The sequence below is a fragment of the Netta rufina genome (assembly GCF_964035555.1).
Source record: "Netta rufina genome assembly, chromosome: 1".
Taxonomy (NCBI): Eukaryota; Metazoa; Chordata; class Aves; order Anseriformes; family Anatidae; genus Netta; species Netta rufina.
This window is the reverse complement of record NC_140123.1, coordinates 79,055,655-79,081,159: the sequence shown is the minus strand read 5'-3', so window position 1 is coordinate 79,081,159 and position 25,505 is coordinate 79,055,655. Positions and strand designations below refer to the sequence as shown.

Here is a 25,505-nt window from a genome sequence, read left to right as displayed (position 1 = left end):
CCCTGTAAGGTGGTTAACTGAGAGTCAGCAGTTAGAAAAGCACATGAACTCACCTACTCAGAGCTTGAGTCATGTGGTGGGAAATAGCTGAACTTTGCAACAGTCAAATTACAAGTGCATAAATTCTGTTGATTCATATTTATTTCTGATGCTCTCTTTTATGAGGAGCAGTAATATTAGTCCCCCTTTCCACAGATCTTGGACTGTGGTATCACAACAAGTCCTTCCTTGGCAATTTGCGCCCCAAAATGAGAATCTGCATTTCTAACAATTAAAGATAATAATTTTATTTTCATAATAAAAGAATGTGACTTTATTTTTGATGGGGGCAGAACATCTCATGTTGTGTTATTTCACAGAGTGAAACAAATATCTCTGATGCAAACAGATTGACTTTTATGCTGAAATGATGAAAAAAACTATTTTAGATGACAGGGATTATATCTAATCCCGGGAAACATCCAGCAAACCATTCTCTGAATTCTGGCCTTATTAAACAGACTCCAAGCAGATAAATCCAAAATTTTAACAGACCTCTCTCTTTTCTCTGCTCTGTGAAGCTTAAGATAGAAAGTGCGTTTGAAACTTTTAAAAAGCAAAAGCAGGGAGAAAATTACATTATTTAGCAAACAAATTCCATTCATTTCATGTCTGTACACTAGTCAGATCAGCAATGAAAGCATTGTCACTTCAAATACTACATCTCATAAATCAGACCACATATAAAAAGCTGCTGAAAGTTTTATATTTTTCCTCAGTATTTTGATATACTGGAGAAATAAATCAAATCTGTAAGACTCAATACTTTAAACCCGATGTATCAATATAGTTTAAAAAAAAAATAGTTTTCTATAAATGTTTCATTTTGAGGAAATGAAAATTAGTAGATTTTTCCAGTTTTTAAAGTTTTTAAAATCTTTAATGATTTTAGGGATGTTAGAATATAAGAATATGCAAGTTAGAGTATCCTTAATGAAGCTAAAGGAAACTTGGGGAAAAAAAAAATATAAATATATATATATATCTTTAAAGCAAACAAAATAAAATGGAGATTTTTTTCAGATTTAAAAAATGAGTGGCTGAATCAAATTTTAATTTCTATATATATATATATATTTGCATTTCACTCATCTTTTCCCATTTCACATTGACAATAGATACTGTTAAGAAGAAAAAAAAAAAATAGAATAATGCTCACCAGTGTTGTAATGTTTTGTGCAATAACCAAGTTCTTTATCTTCTTTCAAAATAAACTGTGGCAAGGTTAAGCCTTCTGCAACCTGCACAGGTCCATCACTTAGCCACTCAAATATCAGATCATTCATAGTGTAGCCAACTATAATAAAGAAATCAGAGTTCATTAGATGGTAACTGACTGAAAACATCAAAAGCAAGTATTATCATGCCTTAGAAATGCCATTTATTCCAGTAAATGTAAGCTATATTTTTCAACTGATTAACAATAGCAGAATTGCTATTAGTTGCTAATTTCCCAATACTTCACTACTCCTATACTAAGAGCAACAAATGTGTAACATCATTATTTTCTGAAATACTGTCTTGGTTTGCCCCTAAAATAATTTTGCTGGCCTATCAATGATACTGTTTACAATTGAAATGACATTTTTGTGTGTCTGTGTGTCTATGTATCAGCTGGCATTTTGCTTTGTTTACATTATTCTTTCATTATTTAGTTGTTGGGCACCATCAAACAAGGATTTATGGACTGCATGATGCTGGGTCCTTACCTAAAAATAAACCTGCAGCTTTTGTAAACCTTACCAGTGGGAGGTGTGTAGTTGTAAGAGAGAATCTTGAACTCTCCAAAGTCTCTTTGACTGCAGTGGCTACACATTTACAAGCAGACTAAACAAGACCTGACTAGCTTGTTCTTCAGCCACACACAAAGTGGTAACCTGCAGCTTATACTTGTATAGGTAAACCTGTTTCTCTCCCAGATGTCCACGAAAAAAAAAAAAAAAAAAAAAAAAGTAAAAAAAAAGAAACACAAGGTGGCCTGGCACATGCTGGCTATCAGGAATGATTGCTGGCTTGTGCTGTTATCTGAAACACTTCTGTTTTTTTTTCTGACTGTTGCTTGGTATTGGTCAAAATGGTGTCAAGGATCCTGTTAACAGCTACATCCTATGGATGAGCATGTGCTAGAACCTAAATCAGATTTGGTTTATTACTGTTAAGGGACAGAACAAGAGGAACTGGGCACAAACTGGAGCACAGGAGGCTCCCTCTGAGCACCAGGCAGCATTTCTGTGCTGTATGGGTGATGGAGCCCTGGCAAAGATTGCCCAGAGAAGCTGTGGGGTCTTCTCCTTGGAGATCTTCAAAAGCCTCCTGAACAGCCTCCTGGGCAGCCTGCTCTAGGTGTCCCTGCTTCAGCAGGGTTTGGAGCAAGTGAGCCCTGAGTGTTTCCTGCCAGCCTCAGCTATGCTGTGAGTCTGTGATAGCCAATAAGACCTCTGCTTCATTTAGTATGTTGCTTGCATTTCTCAAAAAAACTTAGCTTGTCTTGATCAGACGTAGCTCATCCCTGGGTGCATACTAGCTGTTCTTACTTTCCTGAGGTTTATTTTCTCATGTACAGTACTGCTGGAAGTGGTGCAGCCCTGACGGGAAAGGTGGAGAAAGAAAGGAAAGGGAGCTGGAAGAGCACAGTGAGTAGGCACTACCAATGTAGGTGATGGGTAGTTAAAGCACTCCTCCTCCATGACTCTTCATTACAAAATAGGAATATTGAGTCTGAAAACACAAATACAAAAATGCACATACTATCTAACCACCAAAAGTTAAAGTCCTGTTGTTCACTAGGTAAAGCAATTGGACACTCACAGCTCTCTAGCTGCATTGTACATGTCTGTACATCCATAGGAAAATTCTTCAAGTCCATGGGACAGGATAAGGTTAAAGTAAGCCTAAAATTGAATGAGAGAAAAAAAAAAAAAAAAAAAAAAAAAAAAAAAAAAAAAAAAAGAAGAAGGAGAAAAGCTGTTGTTAGAAATCTACAGATTTTATCCAAAGCTCCATACTTATAGTTTGAAAAATCAAGGACAAATCTTAGACACTCAGAGACCAGACTCTCTGTCCCCTCTTAGCTTTTAAGGACATGAGAGTGTGTGAGGACTAAACATGTAAGCAAAGCAGGCTGCATTGACTGGACAGAAAAGAGGCAGAGACAAGAACAGTAAGACAGCAAGAAATGCTCTCCACTAATGTACCAGTGAATGTTTTACGTAGAGCAGTGAACCCAAATAATGCAAAACCTGAAGTGACTGATCATGCAACATACATTTTAAAGCTCTGTTTTGGAATAGCAAAGGAAGAAAACATAACAATTGAGTTTTTTTCAATAGAGTGTGCTTTTGTTGCGTATGAGACCCATTTTCAAACATTTGTCCTTACTGCTTATACATTAAAAGAAAAAAAAAAGAAAAGTAAAAACAAGAATCACATAGCATTAAAAGATAAAGAAGGCAGAAACAAGAAACTAAGCCTAAAGGAACATTATCATACAAACTAAATTTATCTTTTAAATTTTTAGCTGTTTTTGTCCCAGATAAGGCATACTTTTACTTGGATGGGAATATACTTAATGTTTTGTTTGTTTGTTTGTTTGTTTGTTTGTTTTTAAGGGGGGGGGGGGGGGCAGGTAGTTTACAGTTGATTTGAAATCTGTTTCAAGGCTTCTCCTCTGTTATAATTTTCTTGTAACTGTGGGGAGAATAAACTGTTTTTAACAAGCCAAGATGCAGGGATGACATAATTACAAATGACTATCTGTTTTGGAAAACAAAACAAAGTTATATAAAAAGAACACATTTATTTCAGATTACCTTCAGCCCCCCCCCCCCCCCCCAAAAAAAAAAAAAAAAGAACACTGACACACATACACACACACAAAATAATAAACAAAACTTTCTGTGTTCCTTTTGCCATCAAGGATGAGAACTAAATTGTTTCATTTGAAGGCACATTGAAACATTAACATGGTACAATTAGAAATTATTATTTTTTTTAAATTATGTCAGTGAACCAACAGGCCAGCTGCTAACCTAGAAAGTAGGTTGTCTTACAGGCAAATGTGATCTTTATGAAAAAATATTTCACTATTTGTCTCCTGTGGATCCTCAAGACATATTTGTTTCTCAGCAAATACATCTTACTCAATCTCTTTCAGCTTGCTTCTTCATCATGTGACTTTTTTTGGGATGGTTTGACTGAATCACTTAGTCCTACTGTCCTGCAATTACATCACTATGACAAGAAGATGATATTTAGAAAACTGTAATCAAAATGTTCTGATCAAAAAGCCCATTCACCATTTCTGTGCTTTTGCCTACTCATGGGCTACACAGAGAATTTACCGTTCTTGTCCTCTTGACACAGGCTTCAGTGTACAAGATGACAATATCAGGAAATCAGAGATTGGTTGTCAGTGGTAGTGAACTGCATTGAGATGAAGAAAAGAAAAGCACCTAGTAGTCCTCTGTACATTACCATAGGAAATAAACTCTTATTTAACCTTTGGGAGCAAATAGCATATGCATTAGAAATATAAGTCATTAGAGGAGAAAAAACATACATTTTGTAGACATATAAATGCCATTGAAAATATGACCCTTACTCCTTTAAATATTTGAAGTGTTCTGAAAATGCTAACTAGTCTCATTTTACTAGGTAATCTCCTGGATTAAGGTTTGAGCTGCTCGAATTGCTGATTTCCAGTATTGACAAAAGACCGCTTCTGCATTTTTTTCCTGAAATGTTGATATATCAATTTCTCTTCCTTCTTTTCAGTCATCTTCTAAATATGGGTTACATTTGTAAAGTTCATTTCAAGAGTATCTTTATGCAAATGATTTTCTAAAAGGCTGCAAAATGTCATCTTCTTGTACTCATTGAAGAAGATATGGCCTATCTACCATTTAGATTTTACTGACTGTCAAGCATGGATTGTAGGATGACTGCTTCTTCTCCCCTTCATCCCTTTCTCCTCCCCCAAACCCTCAAGGAGTCTGGGGGCTTGACTACATACATGGGAAGAGGTGTCTATTCCATTAGTTTAGTATGAAACTAATCATTAGTCAAATGCATCCATCTACAGATTTCAAGTCTCCCAGGGATTAAATTGGTCTATCTCCACAGATGGCTAGATGGATATGTCCATTTCTCTTCTGCAGGAGAGCTGAAAAAATGATTATTATGCTGGTTCACACAAAGGTTGACATCTCTTCTTTCCCTCCCTAACCAACAGTGTCTTTCAGAAAGGCTAAATTATTTTCTGCTTACCCTGACAAATGGAAAATAACTTCTATTCACTGATTGATGAGGTTAGCTCAAGATACCATGCCATTACAGATTTATCACTACTTGTTGTTCTTCTTAGCAGAGTAGCCATTCATAGTTAACATCTTTGCCTCTGTAACCCTTTTTACCAGAAGTAATGCAAGCATTGAACCCAACACTTATTGCCTAGTGTCATCTGTAGACCCACTGATTTTCAACAAGATTACAACAAGCTAAATGTTCTGCTCCCAAAGTCTGAAGTAGCTCAAGTGAAGTCTACAGTGGTGAGTCACTTTATAGCACTTGACACTTTTTCATTAAAAATAAATAAATAAATAAATAAATAAATAAATAAATAAGATCCTGTATGTGTTTCCACACTTAGGTGCCATGTCACTACTTCTACATTTACATTAATAGTGAAACAGGATCGGAAGTGCGTAGGCTGATGTAGCTACCCACATTGCCTATAACAATAACATTGACAGAAAAAGTTTCAAAAAAAAAAAAAAAAAGTGTCTTAAATTTAGTTGGCAAATTCAAGAGACGCTCCCAGAGACTTGGTACAAAGTGCAAGTTTAACTGGCAATTAGATTGATGAGTACTTTATTCATTAATAAGACAGAAGAAACTGTTAAAGAACTTTTTTCTTTTATTTATTTATTTTTTTTTCTAGGCACACCACTCCCAAGGCATTTAAGATTCATAAACAACAGATTTTGTAACCACCCCCTAGAAGGTAGGCTCAGGTCACACAGGTAGCTCAGGGAGGGTGCTCTGGGGATGAGGACTTTAGATTTTGCAGCTGAACAGGCAGGGATCAAAACAGAGCTGGAGCTTCAACACTCCAGCACGTCAGGCACAATGCCAGGGATGGCAGGACTCTGGAGGGGAAGCCAAGTTACTCTCTTCTTTCCTTTGCTCATCCCACGCTCAAGGAAGAAATAAACCCTGGAATATTGCAAATAGAGTATGAACAGAACAAAATGCAGAGGCAGAGAATGAACAATTGGCCAGCACTGTGAAAAAATAGTAATAAAAAATAAATCACTAATATTACTGAGTGATGTCATGGCAGAGGCAGGGCTGTAATCGAAATACTCTAGAGATCCTCTTCATAAGGTCTCCTTCATACAGTAGGTAAATCCTTCTGAGCAGCATTTGCTGATGCTTCTTAAATGTCTTCAGAATTAATGGTCACTGCTCAGATTTCTTCACCTAACATTTCATTCAAGATCCAGTCTTTTTTACCCTGGTTTCAGCAGAATGTCGTAAGATATCATTCAGACTTGGACTGTTGGCCTATCTCTCTTTCTCATCCAGCTCAACATCTTTCATTTCTTTTTTCATTTCTGGTAACCCCAGAAAGTCCCCTTATCAGCTTTATCCAGAGGTCATTTATTCATTTCCCACTTCTGCAAGCAGAGAGGCAGAAGTCCTGTAGGCTGCAGCTTCCCTCATTACAGAAACGATAAAATTTAAAACAAATAATAAATAAATAAATAAATAATTCTGGGAAAATAAATAGCCTGACAGCATGTTTTTAATCGGAAACACTCAAGCTGGTGATCTTTAACACCTGAACACTTTGTTTTTGCAATGTCAGTGTTTCCTCCAGATGGAAATAGGCTGGCCCTCAGATGGGCCAGCAGCGGAGCTCAGCTCACTACATATGCCCTAAATATAGCAGCTGTAGCCAGTCATCAACATCCAAGGAAAAGCCTGTGGAGGGAGGGTGACATATATGTGCAGCCAAGGGAGCTCAGAGGTATTCATGTGCACTGCAATGAAATCTCACTGGTGCTCTGTGCTCACCTCATTCCTCTTCATCCTTCATTCCTGTCCTATCCTTTCTCTGATCCCTGGACATACTTTACCACCTCCTCCTGTGCTTGCTCTTGCAGCCCACATTTCAAAAAGCCTCTTTCCTCTTCATTCTTGTTTAGCATTGTACCTTTCCCCCCTTCCTTTCCTGTTGCCCTGTCTTTTACCCCAGCTCCTGCCACATACCACCCCCACCTCTCTTTGGAGCCAGGATCTGGAAGCAAAAATTAAACTGCATTCTACCCCACTTCATGTTTATAAGCAGCTAATACAGCCTGATATGTTTTGACTGCCCCAAACCTCACTTGATGTAAGCAATAGCTCCCACTCAGAAGGAAGGCATTGAACCCACAAGAGAAAGGCCCTGTGGATCTTCCACACCAGGTGTCTGACAACAAGGGGAATAGCTGTTTCATTAACAAACCTGTAAGTGTGGCAGTTTGTGAGTGGGCTACAGAACACCAGCTGCCTCATACCATTTTTATAATGAGAAATAACTAGAATCAGACTTAATTACAGAAATACTGTTGGAAATTTAAATAGTGCTGGTGACAAGGGTATAAGTCATATCTAGCTCCAAAGAAAGCATGATCAGCTTCCAGAAAGTAAGAAGAGCAACAAACGCCTTGCCATGAGTGGGCATGGTATCAAAAATAACTTTTTGCTTCTATTCTTATCACTTCATTCTTTCAAGCTACACCCATCTGCAGCTTAGCTGGTGGGACAGGCAACATTACAATCTGGGAATTTACACTGCAAACACCAGAACACAAGTAGTGCGTGCATGGTCATGTCAACATTGGCTACTTGCCATTTAAATGAAAATTCCTATACCTGTGCAAAACCCACAGTCCTGGGTCTGTTAGAGGAACTGGGATATTTTTCATCATTGCCAATTCTAAAGATGCTATCATAAATTCCACGATTTCTGATGTTTGTCTTAAAGCTCTGAGCTGACAATAAAGGTAAATATCTTAGCTTTTCTTTTCTCTCTCTCTCTTTTTTTTTTTTTTTTTTTTTTTTTCCTGTTGGAAAATTGGATTTCTGATCCTTTCAGCTGCTGAAAGAACATAAAAATATTGCCTAAGCACAAACAGGCAAAGTTCCCCATTAACTGGCAGGGGAGATAGAGTTGCACAGCAACCGTGACAGCATCGCATGACATGGGAGCAAATGCCATTTAGACTAGTGACACTGAAACAGGCAGGAAAATGTAAAATCTCCTTACATTTTTCCCAGCCCCACCTCATAAGTGATCTGTGCCTGAAATTAGGGCACACACATTGTTCGTATATTAGAAGACCAAAACAACAACAACAGGAAAAAAAAAATAAAAAAGAAGAAGGAAAGAAGAAATGGTTACATTCATTTTTTAAAAGGTTTTTCATTGTGTAGACCATCTCATTATTTTTCAGAGACCTGACTCATCATTTTGAATGTCATTTCTGGTAATTTTCACAGTCTACAGGCTTTGTCCTGTTAAATGGAACAATCAAACTGTTTGCTTTTCCCCTTATTTTTGAGGAGCCCTGGAATTCCTCTCTAATATTTGTTTCATTTCTGTCAGATGGGAACGGGTTGAAGTTGAGCTCAGAGGAGACATGGAGCCTTCTCTGCTATGGCAAAAAGTGAAATGCAGCCTGGAGTTTCACGTACTGCTGTTTATGAGCGTGCTGTCTCTCCCTCCAGTGCTTTGCTTTGCTTCATGGACTGCTTAAAATGGGAGCTGGCACAAAATGAACAGGGTGGTGGATTTCTCATTATGGGCATCCCACTTCTCATTGTAATGCCAGTATTGTCTGTAAATACGCAATGCCAGCACACGAGTTGCCAGCAAATGATTTCCTGATTATTGCTCAACCAAATCTGTGGAATGACATTCAAGTATGATTTCATGTAACAGTTAAATTCTGTAACCACCTGCTTCCTTTCCAGGAAGAATATTATTTCATCTCTCCATTCTCCTCTGTTATTTTCTATCTTAATTTTCCTGCAGTATGTGTTTAGGATGCTGCTGCTTTCCTCCTGGAACAATGACATCTCTGTACTAAGCCATACATTGCAATGCATTTGGCAAAAGACCTCCATCCCCGAGAGCAAGTTCCAGGAAAACATGCTTTTTTTATGCCATTTACTTAGAAAAGGTTCCTGTACCTACAACTTTTTCCATCTAACCTTTGACTGCTCTAAAGTAAGCTCAATGGTTAAATGCAGTGATCAGTCACAAGCAGTCAAGGGCAGACATCACTGTTAACCAGGAGAGCAAGCATGCAGATGTGTGGCTTGGCTTTACAATCCTATTGGCTTAGCTATCCAGAAGTAACCAGCTGCCAATATTTTTTGATCCTGTCAGCCAAGACAACTGCATGTGTACAAATTGATCTCCAACAGCATTTCACAGTTTTTTAACTCAAAAAAAAAAAAAAAAAAAAAAAGCCTTCCTTTTTATTTGAGACACAAAAATATAGGGCTATAGAAGTGACATCTTGACATCTTGGACAATTAAATATGGTCATCTCCTATCACATATAGTCACATCATCTAAGCCCTTTCAAAAATGATCATGGTTCATTTACTGATATTGAGTTCCTTCCTATGCCTTTCATTATTTCTGTTGGAATATTGTTTTAGGAATTCGAAGTGTAGATGGCTGGAAAGGTTATAACTTCCAGTTTAAGCTTTCTCATGACTGGCTCAGAGCCTTTTGTTCTCTTGGCAGCATTGCCCTTCAGTTTATGTAGCTCTTCTGTTGTGTTTGGATTTACCTCACATCCAATGTTTTTGTATGTCAGCTGGAGACGTGCAAAGCATTAGAGGAATTAGTGAGGCAGTACATGTTCAAGTATAATGTCCATATCCCCACTTTGCTTTAAATGCCTGATGAAGTGAAAAAGCAACTAATTTTGTGTCATTAAAATGTAAATTATTCTTTCCTTAAGCAAGATGATCAATGGGGTTTTGACAATAGCTGTGCTAGTTGCATAACAAAGTACCTGCATTAAGCTTTATTATTTATTTAGGAGGGTTTATTATTTTTATGCAAAACAAGTACATTAGGCACAACAGAAAAACAAGGGTATTGGAAATTCATTGCTAGAGACTCAGCCAGGATTTGTATGTAGATTAGGAGGAAATGAGAGAGACAAAAGTGGATGATGGGAGGGCACAGTTAAGATGTTAGGGAACCATGCAAAAGGATGAGAAGCATCTGAGATCATTTAATTAAAAGACCCCAAAAGGAAAGGACATGATGGTGGAAGAAGAAGTAGGAGGAAGGGCAAGAAGGAAAGAAAAAAAAAAAAAGAAAAAGGTAAAATGTGGGGAGCTAATCATAATCCAAAGACATTGAGTTCAGCAATAATTAGAATGGCTACTTGTCGTAAAAAAGGACACAACTTTTTAGCCTTTGAAAGCATTATTATTGTAATTATGCCCATGGGAAGACAAATTTGTCAAACTTGTTGGATTCACATAGCATGCAGTTACAATTTCAGAAGTCACCATATACCAGTAACAAACAATGTATAGTTTAATAAAGTCTAGTGGTTCTAGCACTATTTATATGTCTGTAAAGCCTCTACCTATAGTATAGAATAGCTAACTCAAAACTTTATATGTTTTTTATTTCAAGTAGAAGTTCTGCATTTCTCCTTAAAAGTCTTTATATATATATATATGTATTTAATGTAAGAAAGTTACTTCCAGACATGTGAAGATTTTTTATTTTTATTTTTATTTTTATTTTTTTTATTTTTTGCTTTTGGATAATCATGGTAATGAACATGGAACTGGAGTTTTGCCAGTGGAAGAATAAACACTTTTATAAGAAAATGTTCATGTGCTGATTGAGATTCACTTCCAAGGGACAATCCCTACCTTGGCAATATCAATATTATTCTGGTAGAAGTTGGGGTAATAAATATGAGTGTGAGGTAGGAGATAAGGGTTCCTACGTAGCAAACAACCACTTCAATCGTGGTAACATTCTGTCTCCTCCCCCTCTTCTAATCTGTCACATGAAAAGACAATGCTGTTAGTAAAGTCCAAATCCTCTTAACACTAGATTGTAAAATAAGATTGAAGTCACTGAACTTAAGCACAGGATATGTGCAGAACTGTGGAACACAACATTTTCTACCACTCTGTTAGGCTAGACTTTGTCGTGCTGTGATGATCACACACAACAATGTCATCAGGTGTAAATGGAGTTACATTGCTGGGTAGCTGATAAGGTTTGTACCCTAAGATTATTGTTAAAGATCCATGCCTGAATTTACTGTAATATGGCAACAGATCTTGTAGTAACAGTACAGATCTAAGATATACTCTTATTTATAAGAAACATTTTTCAGGAGGGTAATGGACATCATTTCCCAAATACAGTCTATTGTGAATGGAAAACCAGTGTAACTTATGTATCTCCTAAATCTGCTTTGCATTTTCTTCCCATAGGACAAAGAACACAGATACAAAGGAGACTTACACAGCACAGGACTTTCACTCAGAAAAACTGAATTATAGAAGTGTTATAGATTAATTCTGATGATTTACATGAGTGATATTGTAACCATAGATTGTAATGTAACCCAAAATGGTGCCCTGAGTCTAACCCCACATCAGGGTTAGACTCAGTGGTCTCTCAATGAAGAGTCAGTTTTGGAAACTTGTGAGTAACACGAGTGGCACAGAGGATGGTTTTGTAAATAAATGTGCTGTTTTCACAGATACCTCTCCTTGGTTAAATAAGTAGGAGAGAGCTTTTGGATATGCCAGCTCATCCTGTTAGATACTTTTTCCAAATGAAGTGTCTATAAATCACCCCCAGAAGAGCTGCACAAATACAGACCAGACAAATATCTTGTGTTTCCAGATTCATGATGCCCTAGCTGCACAGTATTGCTCTCTAGTAGACACCACCTTCCTCTGTAATAATATTTAACAATTAAATCTAGGTTAAGAGTTGAAACCATGCAGAAGCAATTGTCTAAATAACTCCAAAGATAAAAAATACTATTTTGAAAGACTTGAGGGATTTCTTCCTAGGTATTTCATTGCTCTTGTAATAGAAGTAACAAAAATAGGACAGAAAAATAATTTGTGATATGCTCAAATCTCCTCCCTAGAATTCCATATAAGTCTCTTGTCAAATTATGCAACACCTTCTAAATTCTTTGCATATTTTAAAAATATGAAGTAATCTGCTTTGTAACTTTGCCTGACTAAATGTAATGGAATGACATTTCAAAATACAGCTTCACAGCCTCTGTGGCTATTGGAAGTGAAAAAAAAAAAAAAAAAAAAAAAAAAAAAAGTAGTAGAAGAAGGAGAAGTTCCAGCCTCTTTACCTCTTTACCTTCCTGGCCAATATATTCCAGTTTCAATGGATCTATGCTACTGTTGAGTTATATCAGCTTGTGCATCAAGCTCATATGACTGAGATGCAATTAAAATATTAAAAGGAGAGGGGGGTAATTAATTCATAGAAAGGAAGGGAGGGAGGAAGAGAGGAAGGGAGGAAGGGAGGAAGGGAGGAAGGGAGGAAGGGAGGAAGGGAGGAAGGGAGGAAGGGAGGAAGACACTTTGCTAAAATAACCTTTTTGGCAAATGCTAATATTCTGAACTGGCTGGCAGCCTGGAATGAATTTTTGGAAATCAGGTAGCACAAATTTGCAGCTCAGAGAGAAAGCAAAGTCTCCTGTGTGGTTCTTTAGCATTTTACTGGTGTCCCAGGTGTCCACAGTGGGGCAGAGAAGATATGATCCTTGCCCCTGGAACATAAAATCCATTGAGCAGTGTACACAATAGAAAACCCAGGTGTCATATGGGATTTGAGTGCCAGGAACACGCCTCTCAGTACCATCGCATAGCACTGCCATTATTTGCAAGTGTGTAGTCCCTCTACAAAATCCAGTCCATGCAGAGATCATTCAAGGGTCGGGAGCTCAGAGGGATGAGTCACAGGCATCTGGGGGGTGACATTGTGTGGGATGAGATTCTAATTCTCATTGTTTTTCGGCATACAAAATATACACAACATAACCCAATTATATTGAATGCTGCTATAATGAACCCCTCTCATTGAGTGCTCTCTGCAGAGTGCTTTAAAACAAAAACTATTGTTATTTAACAGTTTTCTGTAGCTCAAAGAGTGCCACTGAGACTGATCCTGAATAAAATACAATTGTTTGCTGAATTTAACTTTACTGTAACTGCTGCCTTTTAAAATACATGCACCTCTAAGAGCTGTGGCCATGTCACTAGTGACAAAAGTGTATATTTGTGGTATTGAATAAATCTGGTTTCCCTTCCCAGTGTTCTTGTTCTCTCTGCAGTACCCAAGGGTTTAAATCAGTTTTATCCAAGGACCTAGTCTGTGTGCTTGTTTGCTTCCAGGGCTGGAGCAAAAATATCATCCTCCATCTTAAAACTTCAAGTTTGTCTGTCCTTTAAAATGATACAGAATCTTTTGCAAGTATGAAACTAAACTATTATAGCTCCATAATCCTTCATGTTTCCCATACCCATCACCAAATCTCTTACAAATATTGTAGGCTCAGAAGCTTTCTCCATATTGGTCTTTCCTCAGGCTTTATATAGCATATATACCATGATATCAATATCTGAGATTAAAACAGATACCAAGGTAGCCATCTGAGCATGCAGAAAACATCTAAAGATAGGTTTAGACTCCTAAACTTACATGATTCATAGGTGAGTATATCAACCACTCCGGCTTTATTTTCTATAACAACTCCCAGTGAATTAAATATAGATCTAGCAGTTTGCAAGCATGAGCATGATAATTAATTACTATAAGGTAAACAATGACTGAAATCTACGCCATCTCTACCATCACCAGTGAATGCAAGATGGCTTATCCCTCACTGAAAGAAAGACACACAGCCCCATGCTTACCACAGGATAAAACAATTCCCAGAGTTGAGCACTGTGTTGGGAGTAACACAGGGGTTGTTCCCTCAGTGACCTTGAAATAACTTACCTGAGCACACATCTCCTACACCAGCTGTTTGTTTTAAGTAAAATATTGACCTATGGCTTTCCAAATTCTTTTCAGAAAGGGCAGGATTTACCTCTCACAGCATTTAACAGCACAAACAAGCTGTGCCTCTGGTATAGCATATTTCACTGTTTAAGTGCAGTGTACATGTATAGGGAAGATGAACACTGTTGTTGTATAATACACACAACTTGTTTCTTACCCATTAATTACCGTGAGATGTTTTAAGTTCATTTAATAGAAACAGTGCATATTTATACAAGATTAATTTGTCCTTGATTTTATTAAATTTGGAAATATGACAAAACAGCCTACACTACTACATTTCAGACATATTTGTGAAGTGCTTTAAACATTTAGAGCACACTAATTGCTAAATGTTAAATATCACTGTGTGAGGTTAAGTCCTTTTGGTGTAGTAGTGAAAATGGCAACATTATACCTTTCTCGGTGTACTGAAATGAATCACTAAAATATTCTTGTTTATTTCAACACAGCACAACTAAAAGCAACAGGCAACCAGCATCTAGAGAATAAAGACAAGTTTTTCTAATTAATTCTGACTTCAAAGTCCAGTACTCAGGAAAGATTTCTTCACTGTACAGTGTTATTCAAAATTCTATGCCATGTGAGAAGTACAAGGTAAGCCTTTGTTGCTGTTGTGTGTTACAAATGAGAAACGATGAGTTTTGTTTAGTCCTTGGTGGGAATACTGCTTACTCTACTTTGTATGAATTTGCATTTAGGTGTGGGAATTTTACAAATGTGGTATGACAGCTTGAAATATTACTTTTCCCGCATGGACAAATGTCAGAGAAATTATCTATCTGTATTCAGAACAGCACCCAGCTGCACTGTTGCCTCCAATAAGACAGTGTCTGATGTCATTCAAACAAGCAGATGCATTCATTTCTTTCCCAGGATGAAACAAGAAATATTTGTAAGTGACAGCATATTTATCACTCCGCTAGTGCTAGCTTCATCCTCCTATCCTACTGTTTTTCTCAAACTCTTCAGGTATGTCAATTTGAAACCTTGCTCAATAAATGTATAAGTCCCACACTGGTTAATCTATCCAAACACAAATGAGGTCTTATTGAGTAATTTCCACTGGAATCAAGTAAAATCCAGTACTTGGTGACAGAGCACTGGAACAGGCTGCCCAGGGAGGTTGTGGAGTCTCCTTATCTGGAGATATTCATGGCCCATCTGGACACCTACCTGGGCAACCTGCTCTAGGGAACCTGCTTTGGCAGAGGGGTTGGATCCAATGAGCTCCTGAGGTCCCTTCCAATCCCCTACAATTCTGTGATTCTGCAATTCTGTGAAATGGAGAAAGTGCCATGTTATTATTTATTAATCTAGCATCCTACAGAACACCACTCTCCTTAGCCAGGACACCTGGATCAATAAAAATTCCTTAGTGAAAATCCAGGTCACAAACAGAATGCCTTGTCAGAAACAACTGTCTTCTGAATTGATTTTCCTTACCAACAAGTAAATTCACTAAGCAATCTATTAAATAGATACTACCATATTTACTTTCCACAGTTCAAAAATGGGAAAAAGTAAAAAGGATTCCCAGGAACACACAGAACAATATATTTTTTTAAATCACCCTAAGAGCAGTGGTTTTGCACCTTTGACTACTTATACTAAGATAATGATGCACAATAAGCTGAATGTCAAACAAATACTGCACATTTGCTGTAGTTTATGCCTGTGAAATGCAGTTGATTCTCTGCACATGTCCTGTTTCATCAGATCATATCCAGTCATATTTTGTCAGTGTTTATTCATTCAGCCTAAATCCAGTCACATGACACACACTTCAATGCACTTAGTATTAAAACAAAAGCTTTCCATAATTCCAGTTATTTTTAACTGTGAAAAGATACATCTGATTACATGGCCACTCACGTGTCATTTACTGTTTCAAGCCCATTTTTACCTAAGGTTTTCAGAAGTCATTTAAATAATATTCCCCTTTAATTTTGAATTACAACCCACCATCCACTGAAGAGCTGATTTCTTCTCTTTCTAAGAAGGCTTGAGCTAATGTTGATGGGAATACTGAGGAATACCTATAAAGAAGTAGACATCCTTAAGTTTCCAACAAGGTTAAGTAGTACTGCTGTGTCACTTTCAGACCATCTTGTGAGAAGTAAAAGCTTAGCAAAGGAATGTAGGCATATTTTCTTTCTACCCTGCTGTGATTAAGTCTCAATTCAGTTGTACACAAGGGACAAGAAAAAAATAAATATGTAAAGTATGTTCTGCAAGCCTAGCTGCATTCAGAAAAGCAGGGATTGAGAGGAAAGAATAGGATGAAGAGCCAAAAAATAAAGTTAACTGGTTTACCTGATACTGTACAGCACTTTTCCAGTCTTAGAAATCCTTAGCAGCTTGTTGTCTGTTGTGACGTCATGGAAGTTTGCTCCCTTCTCATTGGCAAAGAATAAATCTGGTTTCCAAATAGAGTCCAGCATAGAGGGATCCAAATCCAGGGAATCATCAGGATATTCACTGTAAGCCAGGCGTGAGTCGTTCCACTGCTGTCTCAAAAAAATGTTCACTCTGTAGTCCTACAGAAATGCCATGTAAAAAGGTTACTGAGCCACTTACCAAAATTGGAAGCCCACTTTAGCTTTCATTATGCTATTACACTTATTACAGTACCAGTGTTACAGCAAATATTTATGTTATCTTTTGAATATGAGAGATGTCATTTGAAAATTAAGCAGTATAAATGCCATACTGAACCAAACAAACACAACTGGTACATTTTCCAAATCAAAATTACTTCATTGATGAAGAAAATATTAACTGCAACCTCCAATGTTAAATACAACCTTCTTTCAAATGCTATAGATTATCTCAGTGGTACTTAGAAAGTCAGAAAGCATTGTGGCTAGCTATATACAATTTCAACAAAGATGCTATAAAACTACTAATTTAAATAAATTGCTTCCGATGTGTAAATCAATTATTTCTAATGTACTCATGAATAGTTGCTAATTTCAGTGAATCCAGATTTGTAGAGGAGAAATTAAATCAGCACTTCTTATTTACTGTTTGCATCCTTATTCTATCTACCGTATGCTTTTCTCTGTATGTTATTTCATTCACTCCTCCCTCCCTGCATCCCTTTAAAATTGTTCTAATTGCATTCTTTTGCTGAGTGGTCTGTTAGTCACAACTGGGAAGACAGCAATTATATAGAGGTTCATTTAGAACCAGCATTAATACCGTGTCGAGAACTAGCTATTAAAAAAGAGTATGAAAAGAGCTTTCAGTGTCTAATCCAAAACCCAACAGAGAGAATGGAAAGCTTCTAATGTCTATTCTCCTTATCCTGAATTTACAAAGTCAGCAAATAAAAGCATCATCTCCCCCATCTTTCCCTTCTCTTATAGCATATTTACCTGAAATTGCAGCACTTAGCTAGTCTGTGAATACTTTCTTGGAAATATATCTACTCTTCCTCTAAAGGGAAAATATTTAATAATATTTATATAGGTTACGTTATCTGAAGGAATACATTAGCAAATAGTTCTGCCAAAGGAACAAAAGCCTTACATTTAAGATTTGTTTTGTAGTAGCAGCAGTACATTAAAATGGCAGCGCTGTGCTTTTGACTTGGAAAATGTATGAGTTGACATGGGTTTAGTTAGGCCACTGAACCTTATAGTCTAAAAAATCATCATTCTTAAAATGTAAATAATTTTTTTCACTCTGATTAGACCTGCAGTAAGCAGCTTGCCAAATATACAAACTCCATGGAATGAGCCCCACCAAGCTTCAGCGTTTCCCACCATTCTATCAATAAGTTCATGACGAAATGTGCTGCTGGTCAGGAAGAATATTTCTAACATCCAAACAGACGTAATTTTTGAGACTATGGAATGAAATTTCACAGTCTTACTAGGAACGTGTATTTTCTCATTTTCATTATCATTTCCATACTAGCTGTTGTGTAGATGTGAGTCAAAATATGAACATCTTCTAATCAGAGCAAGACACACCAGATAGAGGTCTAAGAATAGCATGTTTATTAAAGGTACTTAGAAAAACATCTATCTGCTTTTCACAAGCCACCGCACTTTTATGATGGAGTTGTTTCATGCAGTTTAAGATCAAATATTAACTTGCAGTTCTGATTTAAAAAAAATATTATCACATCTTGTGAGGATACAACAAACCTAAGCATACTTTGTCTTGTCTCCTGGTCTTAAAAAATTTCTTATATGTTTACATGGGACAGTATCAATAAAAAAGACAGGAAGACTCTTGACCTTCCTGTCCACATGACTTTCATTCTACATCAAAGGCAGGAACTGCCATCAGTGACTGACATATAACTATATAATAATATACAATTGCTATTGCTAGTTTAGCAACTGTTTTTAATTTTTATTAAAATAAGATATGTAATGAAGTCCACAGAAAGCAGAGGGATTTTTCCCCCATGACACAGAAATCATAAATCAGTCAAATCAGCAAACTGTTTAGAAATATCTAACAATAAATAAATGTGCCTTCATGAATTTCAGTAGTTGATGATCTAGCTAGCAAAAGCTAGTCTGAAAAATCCTTATTCATAGGAGAACCTCCATATAATGATATATATTACACCAAAATCATAAATACCAATAGAGTTATACTATCTTTTCCAACACATACGTAGGTTGAAAATATATCTTCATAATTCATAAATATGTTAGAGCCATCACACTGATACTCTTTAAAAAGCTTTTGTTGGTGGTGGTGGTAGTGGTTTTTCTTTGTAGACTGTGTTGTTAGAAGCAAAACAGCACTGAAACCTTTCTTTATGTCTGACTGGCTTTCCTATCTATAAATATCTATATCTATGTATTTATGTATATAGAGAGATATTTAAATAAGAAATAAAAATTGAAATATAACTTGCATATCAAAATACCAGTTACTTGTTTTCTCATATGCTTGCAGTATAAGCAGCCAAGAGGGATGTGCATTTATACAGTCAGATGCAATCGTGCAGAATTTTGAATTTACTTTTTCTGTGCTAATGTTGTAGCTATCTTATAAAGATAAATTCTCCTGAGAATGATACCACAACATGGAGCTCAGACAGACTATAGTGTGTATTCTGTGAGCTCCTGAGGGTAGGTGTGGGTGGACTGTAATCCACTCCTACACTACCACAAGTACACCTGCTCCACAAATTCTTTCTGACAGTACCACTGTTTTGAATGAGAAGTGTGGACCTGAAGTTTAAATCTCTCTGGCAATATTGATGCCAGCAATAGCTCAAGGCAACTCAGATAAAGAGTTTCCCTCTGTTCTCAAGACATAAGATCATGGTAATGCTAACACACTAAAGGAATATTCTTTTGATCAGTTTTATTAGATTTACATGAAGATTTAGGGACTCAATCCACATATATACTAAGTTTCTGTTACAGGAATCTAGAGAGAAAAGATTTTTCCATTCACTTCATGCTGGGCAAGGTCAGGGATGGCAATTCCGTAGCCAGCAGGCTCACTCCCCAGAACTTCTGCAAAGTTTTGTGTTCCTTTGGCCTCAAGCACTGCTGTGTCAGGGAGTGCTGGAGATCCCCACTCCCTCTTCAGTCCTATTTACTAACTCTGAGCTTACTCTCATCTTTGATCTCAGCCTTCCTCCCATCTTTCCCTCCGATCCCATTGATCACCCAGGTGTTGAGTCAGTTGTCTGATGCAAACATCAGACTTAGATGGTCTTGCATACATAGGAAGGGCTAACCAGAGAGACTACTCTCTCTCAAAGTCATGAACATGAGTGCTAAGTGGAAAATAGTGGCTTAATCATTGATTTCAAAGCCATGGAACAGGAAAGTGCTTGGTTAACTATGCATCTAAGCATGTAAGGTGTCCTCAATGGCTTCATTGGGAGTCCTTTATGCAGTGAAAACTAGACATGTAAATTGCTCAGCTGAGATCTAACAAGCTTATTTGTAGTATGTGTTTTCTTGTGGGAATATCATCTATCCAGCCACAGCCAACTTCTATCCCCACTAAAGTTTTTAAAGAATGGCTGTTTTTTCTGCTAACGTAAGTACTCAAAACACAACTGGAATTTGATACATTTATCCCAACAGAGAACCTGATGCATAGTATCAGTCATTAAATATAGGGCATAACGACAATAATAACATTCTCACTGTTAGTCATTTCTGTAATTAACAATTAGTTCATCAATGCACAAACTGCTCTTAGCTTCTCCTACAGCTGATAGCTAAAAAATCCTGGTCATTTGTGACACTGAACATCTGAATTCCTTGGGACTCTGCCCAGCCTGATGTAGATTACTCATCTGTGATACTCAGCTGGAGTCATGCTGTACAGTGGATTTTCTGCTGAATGCTGCATGTGTGAATGCTTCCAAAAATAGATACAAAGCTTACTGGCATAATTGCTTTATTCTGTGAACTTACTCAGGAAAATCTTGGCTCTTTCTTTCTTTCATTTTTTTTTCTTTCTTTTTTTTTTTTTCCCCCAACAATTCTATCAATTCTATCTTGACTCTGATCTAGCATTTTTTACTATTTTATTTTGGTATAATATACATCATTTTAATGTGGAAGAAACTGTTTCTTTTGGAACAAAGAAAAATCAATCTTTATACTGTCCCACATGTGCATAATAGAGCAGAGAGATTAACATATTTGAATTTTGGGAACAAAATACATGAAAACTCTGTGGAATTCATCCTCTTGGAGACAGCCAGCACAGACCTCTGTTTTATTTCTCAATTAAGGATTTTAGCTTTTAGAACACATTGGGGATAGCACATAGGCACAACACAGAGTTGTGCTGGCCTTCACATAGGGATAAATTTCATTCTGGTGTTTAATTGGAACAAAGAAGCTACTACTGCTAACGTTATTGAGAATTTATTGAATTAAGTAGGCCTGGGACTGTAATCCTGTTTGCCATGTTCATTTCTCCTACCGAAAGCCTCTCTAACAAGTTTTCGTCTCCCAAGGTTTCCAATGCAGCTCTTCCAAGTTATATCTTGATAATGTCACTTCAGTATCTATACGTGGTTTCACTTACCATCCCTGTCCTCTGAGAAAAGAACATTTCTTTTTGACTTACAATCCAGGGTCTTAAAAGAATCTTTTAGTTTTATGTCAAAACTATCAAGAGTATTTTATGAATAAATGAATACTAGGAATCAAACAAAACTCATTATTTACCAAAAGGGACGCCAACATTTTTACCTTGATTGCATCTATTTCAGAAAGTCAAAGTAGATGAAACTGTAATTGATGTCTGCCTCTCAGAGCAAATTTAAAACATCCTAAAACTAGTCATACTAGTCATTAAATAAGTGACAGCATTAAGAAAATCAATATTAAACCATTGAACAGCATCTAAGGGAACACTTTCCACACTTTCAGCAGATATTATGAACAAAGCAAAATAAGAAAGCCAACAGTCTTTGTATTCATCTACTTGAATGTTTAGCTGTTTTCAGCAGAATGTGTTAATGAACATTGAAAAGGTGCACATTAACATATTTGATAGACGGTAAAATGCAATGAGGGGATTTAATCAAAGCAATGAAGGAGTCTAATTAATGCAATCAGCATTAGGTCGTGCAAATATTTTCATTGAATGCCATCTTGTAAAGCCAGTGACATGCAGGATTTTTTGCTACTTAAAGCTATGCTGATGTCTCTACATCTTAAGATCAACAGACAAAGCTGGATAAAAAAGGCTACATTCATAACTATATTTTCAGAATCTCTCAAACACAGGATAACAAAGTTTTCAAAAAATAATAAAATTTGTCTGTTGATCATTATGTTACATCAAGATTATGTTTTTCATGTCATTTTAAACTTAATTTTTATTTTTTTTTAAAGTTTACAGATACGTATTCTAAAGCATTAACATATCTACTTATTTTTTATCTGTGTATGTTATAGTTGTGTCATTTATAAATGACTCTCCTATACAATTTAAGAAAGCAACCTGCCCTAGTAACTACCTGCCCTTTATCTCTGTGAAAATGTTAAATAGCCGTTGTTGATTTATTTATTTATTTATTTTTGTATAAGTAAAAATATTTAGGAGCATAGGACTTGTGACTCAACATTCCTTAGTTACCTCTTTCCCAAATGATGGTATAATTGCAATTACATTTAAATTAACTATTTTAATATTAAATATGATATTTAAGTTAGGCAAAATATCTGCTGTTCCTTAAGAATGCAAAGATTTCAAGGCATCTTTTATCCCATTAAATAATAATAATAATAACAATAATAAATATATATAATTTTTTTTAAAAACTCTTTTGTATAACTTAAGTACTTTTCTAAGTAACAAGTTCATTTTTTATTTATCAAGAACTCAGTCCTACAGGATGCAAAGTATCTTTATTGTCTCCAGTTTCAGCAAACAGAGTAAGACCTGGGCACTCTATAGGAATTACCAGAAAACAAAGTATTGAAACTATACTGCAATCACTTCAAAAACATCCATAGATGTCTGTTACATCCTAAGGTAATGGACAGCTATGTTATGCACATAGCTCTTCCAAAATTTCAGTGAAGGTGAGAGCACCCTTTTAAGTTTATTTTGTGGGAGAGGAGTATTAAAGAATCTGAAATAAAGCTGGGATTCGTCACAATACCTTTCCTAGAACAGTTTTAATCCACATACAGAATCATCTGGTAATTATCATAGATTTATTACACTATTATATTATTATATTTTCATCAAAAAATCTATCTCAGTATTAACCTAGTAACCAGTTGTATATATGCTTGGATAAGTTAACAGATCTTCTTCATTCAGTGTTTGAAAAATTAGATTAAATAACTCAACATCTTTTCAGATGTACTCAGAAAATATACATATATATTTTGTATATATATGTATATATATGTATATATATACATATATACATATATATTTTTTTTCTTAGGAAATATTAAAGAAAATGAAAATTTAATTCCAGACTAAGAAAAAAATAAATAAATAAATGATGGACTACAATTTTCTTTTCTTTTTTTTTTTCTTTTTTTTTTTTTTTTTTTCCTTTGGTTTCTTTACTCTTAAAATTCATCAACTTTTAAAAGAAAAATCTCATCTTGAAATGAAAATTTGAACTATCTAATTTTTAAATTATTAAAATTAGTTTTGTTGTTGTTGTTGTTGTTTTTGTTTTGGCCCTGTTTGTATGGCTGATAGTGTTCTTTGAATTATTCAAAATATGCATTTCAGTTACCTGGATTCATGGCACTTTCAAATATGAGATTGGCCCTGAAAACACCCGAGTTTTCTCATAGTTATATGTTTCAGTCATTTGACTAAAGTTCATTCAGTCACTGATGTGATTGCAGTTCAAAGAGATAACTAATGTATCTGCAGCTCATACTTTAGCTAAGTTGAAGAAGACGTTTCTGGTACCTTTGTCAGCACAGTCTGCAGCAGCAGATAATTCAGCTTGGGGTGTAAGACTCACTCAAAATATCAGGTTCTTGGCAGGAAACCCCATAGCTGAGCTCCAACTATTCCATCTTCTGCTTTTCTGGTGCTAACAAGAGCTGGGAAATCTGCCTTGGGCATCCCTTTATTTGCTGCCATCACAGTCACTACAGACTGTGGCACAGCCACTATAGATATACATTTAGACTTGATAGTTGAGTTTAATTATTTATATATCTCTAAATAAAATTGTTTTATATTTTTTATATTTTAATTAACTGGTAGTACCTTGAGAACTTAGCAAATGTCCTCACATCTAGAGCATCTCTATTCTATATCACATCCCACTCCTTCACAAGATGGCTTCAATGACCAGTCCCACTCACCATTGTAGTTTCTGCTATTGAACCAAAGCTGTTGATAAATATGTTGCAGGTAACATTTACAGGAGGACCTGCAAGTTGAACAATAAATAGAAAAATTGACAGGTTGTGTTCATGACATATATTATGTATTGTTGTTCTCTTGCCAATGGCATCATAGCACTTACCATTGTGGTTTCTGTGACTGATCCAAAACTGTTGATAAAAATATTGCAAGTAACGTTTACTGGAGGACCTGTGGAATGCAATAAAAATGTTGCAATATACATTGAAACAAAAGTGCAGATCCCTCAGCCTCCGCACAATCTGATACAGACGTGGCTGAAAACAAGCAGAAAGTGAGTTTTCCCAATCAGATCACATAAATGTATATCAAAAGAAAAACATTATCAAAACAAAATTAATTAACCTGGCTCCACTGGATGTTGTTATATAAATATGCAGGACTGCGTCCTTCCATTTAAGGATGTAGGAAAAGTTTTGGGTGAAAACATGAGTGTAACAGCTCTTAATCCACAGCTCCAGTGCAAGATACACTACAGCATTGCAAACGCTCCTCATTCCCTTTCTCTCAGACTTACAGTTGTAAGATTATCTCTCCATACTTATCCCACTCTGTGTCTAACATCTTGGCACAGAAATTCCCAGCAAGGACCACTTTTCATATTGACTCCAGTCTACTGGAAAAGGACTTAGAAGAGCAGGTCTTCATGCACCTGATATGGAGTTGTCTGTCTTCCTATAACAAAATGTTTTAACAATATCTGTTTTGGCTTGACACAGCTGTCATTAGACAGCTGTTTGTAATCTCTTCCCTTCCACCTCCTTTCCTGCTATTTAGCAGGCACTGATGTGTAGTAGAATGAATGGGGACTTAATATTTAATTAGTTTTCTATTAGCCCCTTAGATTTTTAGGCTTGATGAAATAAACAGGGGTTTCACAACTGAATTAAAATGCCTGAATTTTAGTGACACAAAAGTTGATATAAACATTTAGTATCAAATACTTTTCTCTCTTTTTTTTTTTCCTCATTACTATTTTAACAACACAACTTTCCCTATATTAAAAAAAAATAAAAAATAAAAAACAGTGCACAAAACATAATTACCTACATTCAGGTCCACCTTTACATGAGAAATTGTTTACAATTGATGTAATTATTATTATTTATTTATTTTTTTGAAGAATGGAAAGACAAAGTGATGTGCTTAGTGACGCACAGTAGTGCAGAATGCTACAGTATCATCTTTCTGAGTGCTAGACTACCCACCTTCCAGGAAACAAATTTCCTGTCTTTGTGAAGAAATAACACAATAGTAATATATTTTAAGGCTGTTAAATTCCAAAAAACTATGCTGGTGAACCTACAGGTGCATGGCCTTGTTCTTCCCCAGGAGCATGAGTTTACATTCCCCTTGTCAAACTTCATGAATTTCCTATTGCTCTATCTCTACAACCTCTCAAATTCCTTTTAAATGGTGGCATAACCCACTGGTGTAATAAACTCTCCTC

General features: G+C 36.1%; 1 protein-coding gene across 2 annotated transcripts in view; it reads right to left on the bottom strand.

Annotated features, from left to right (window-relative positions):
- The window catches only part of GLRA2 (glycine receptor alpha 2), a gene marked incomplete at both ends in the record, with an annotated part of 128,339 nt that overhangs the window by 82,741 nt on the left and 20,093 nt on the right, over positions 1-25,505 (bottom strand). Inside the window, 4 exons of one of the 2 annotated variants that reach the window (XM_084306171.1) lie at positions 1,199-1,336; positions 2,848-2,930; positions 16,505-16,728; positions 24,159-24,226. In XM_084306171.1, the coding sequence (XP_084162297.1) occupies positions 1,199-1,336; positions 2,848-2,930; positions 16,505-16,728; positions 24,159-24,226 (513 nt within the window). Of the gene's footprint in view, positions 1-1,198; positions 1,337-2,847; positions 2,931-16,504; positions 16,729-23,994; positions 24,063-24,158; positions 24,227-25,505 lie in introns of both variants that reach the window. The other variant, XM_084306170.1, reaches the window with a different exon arrangement.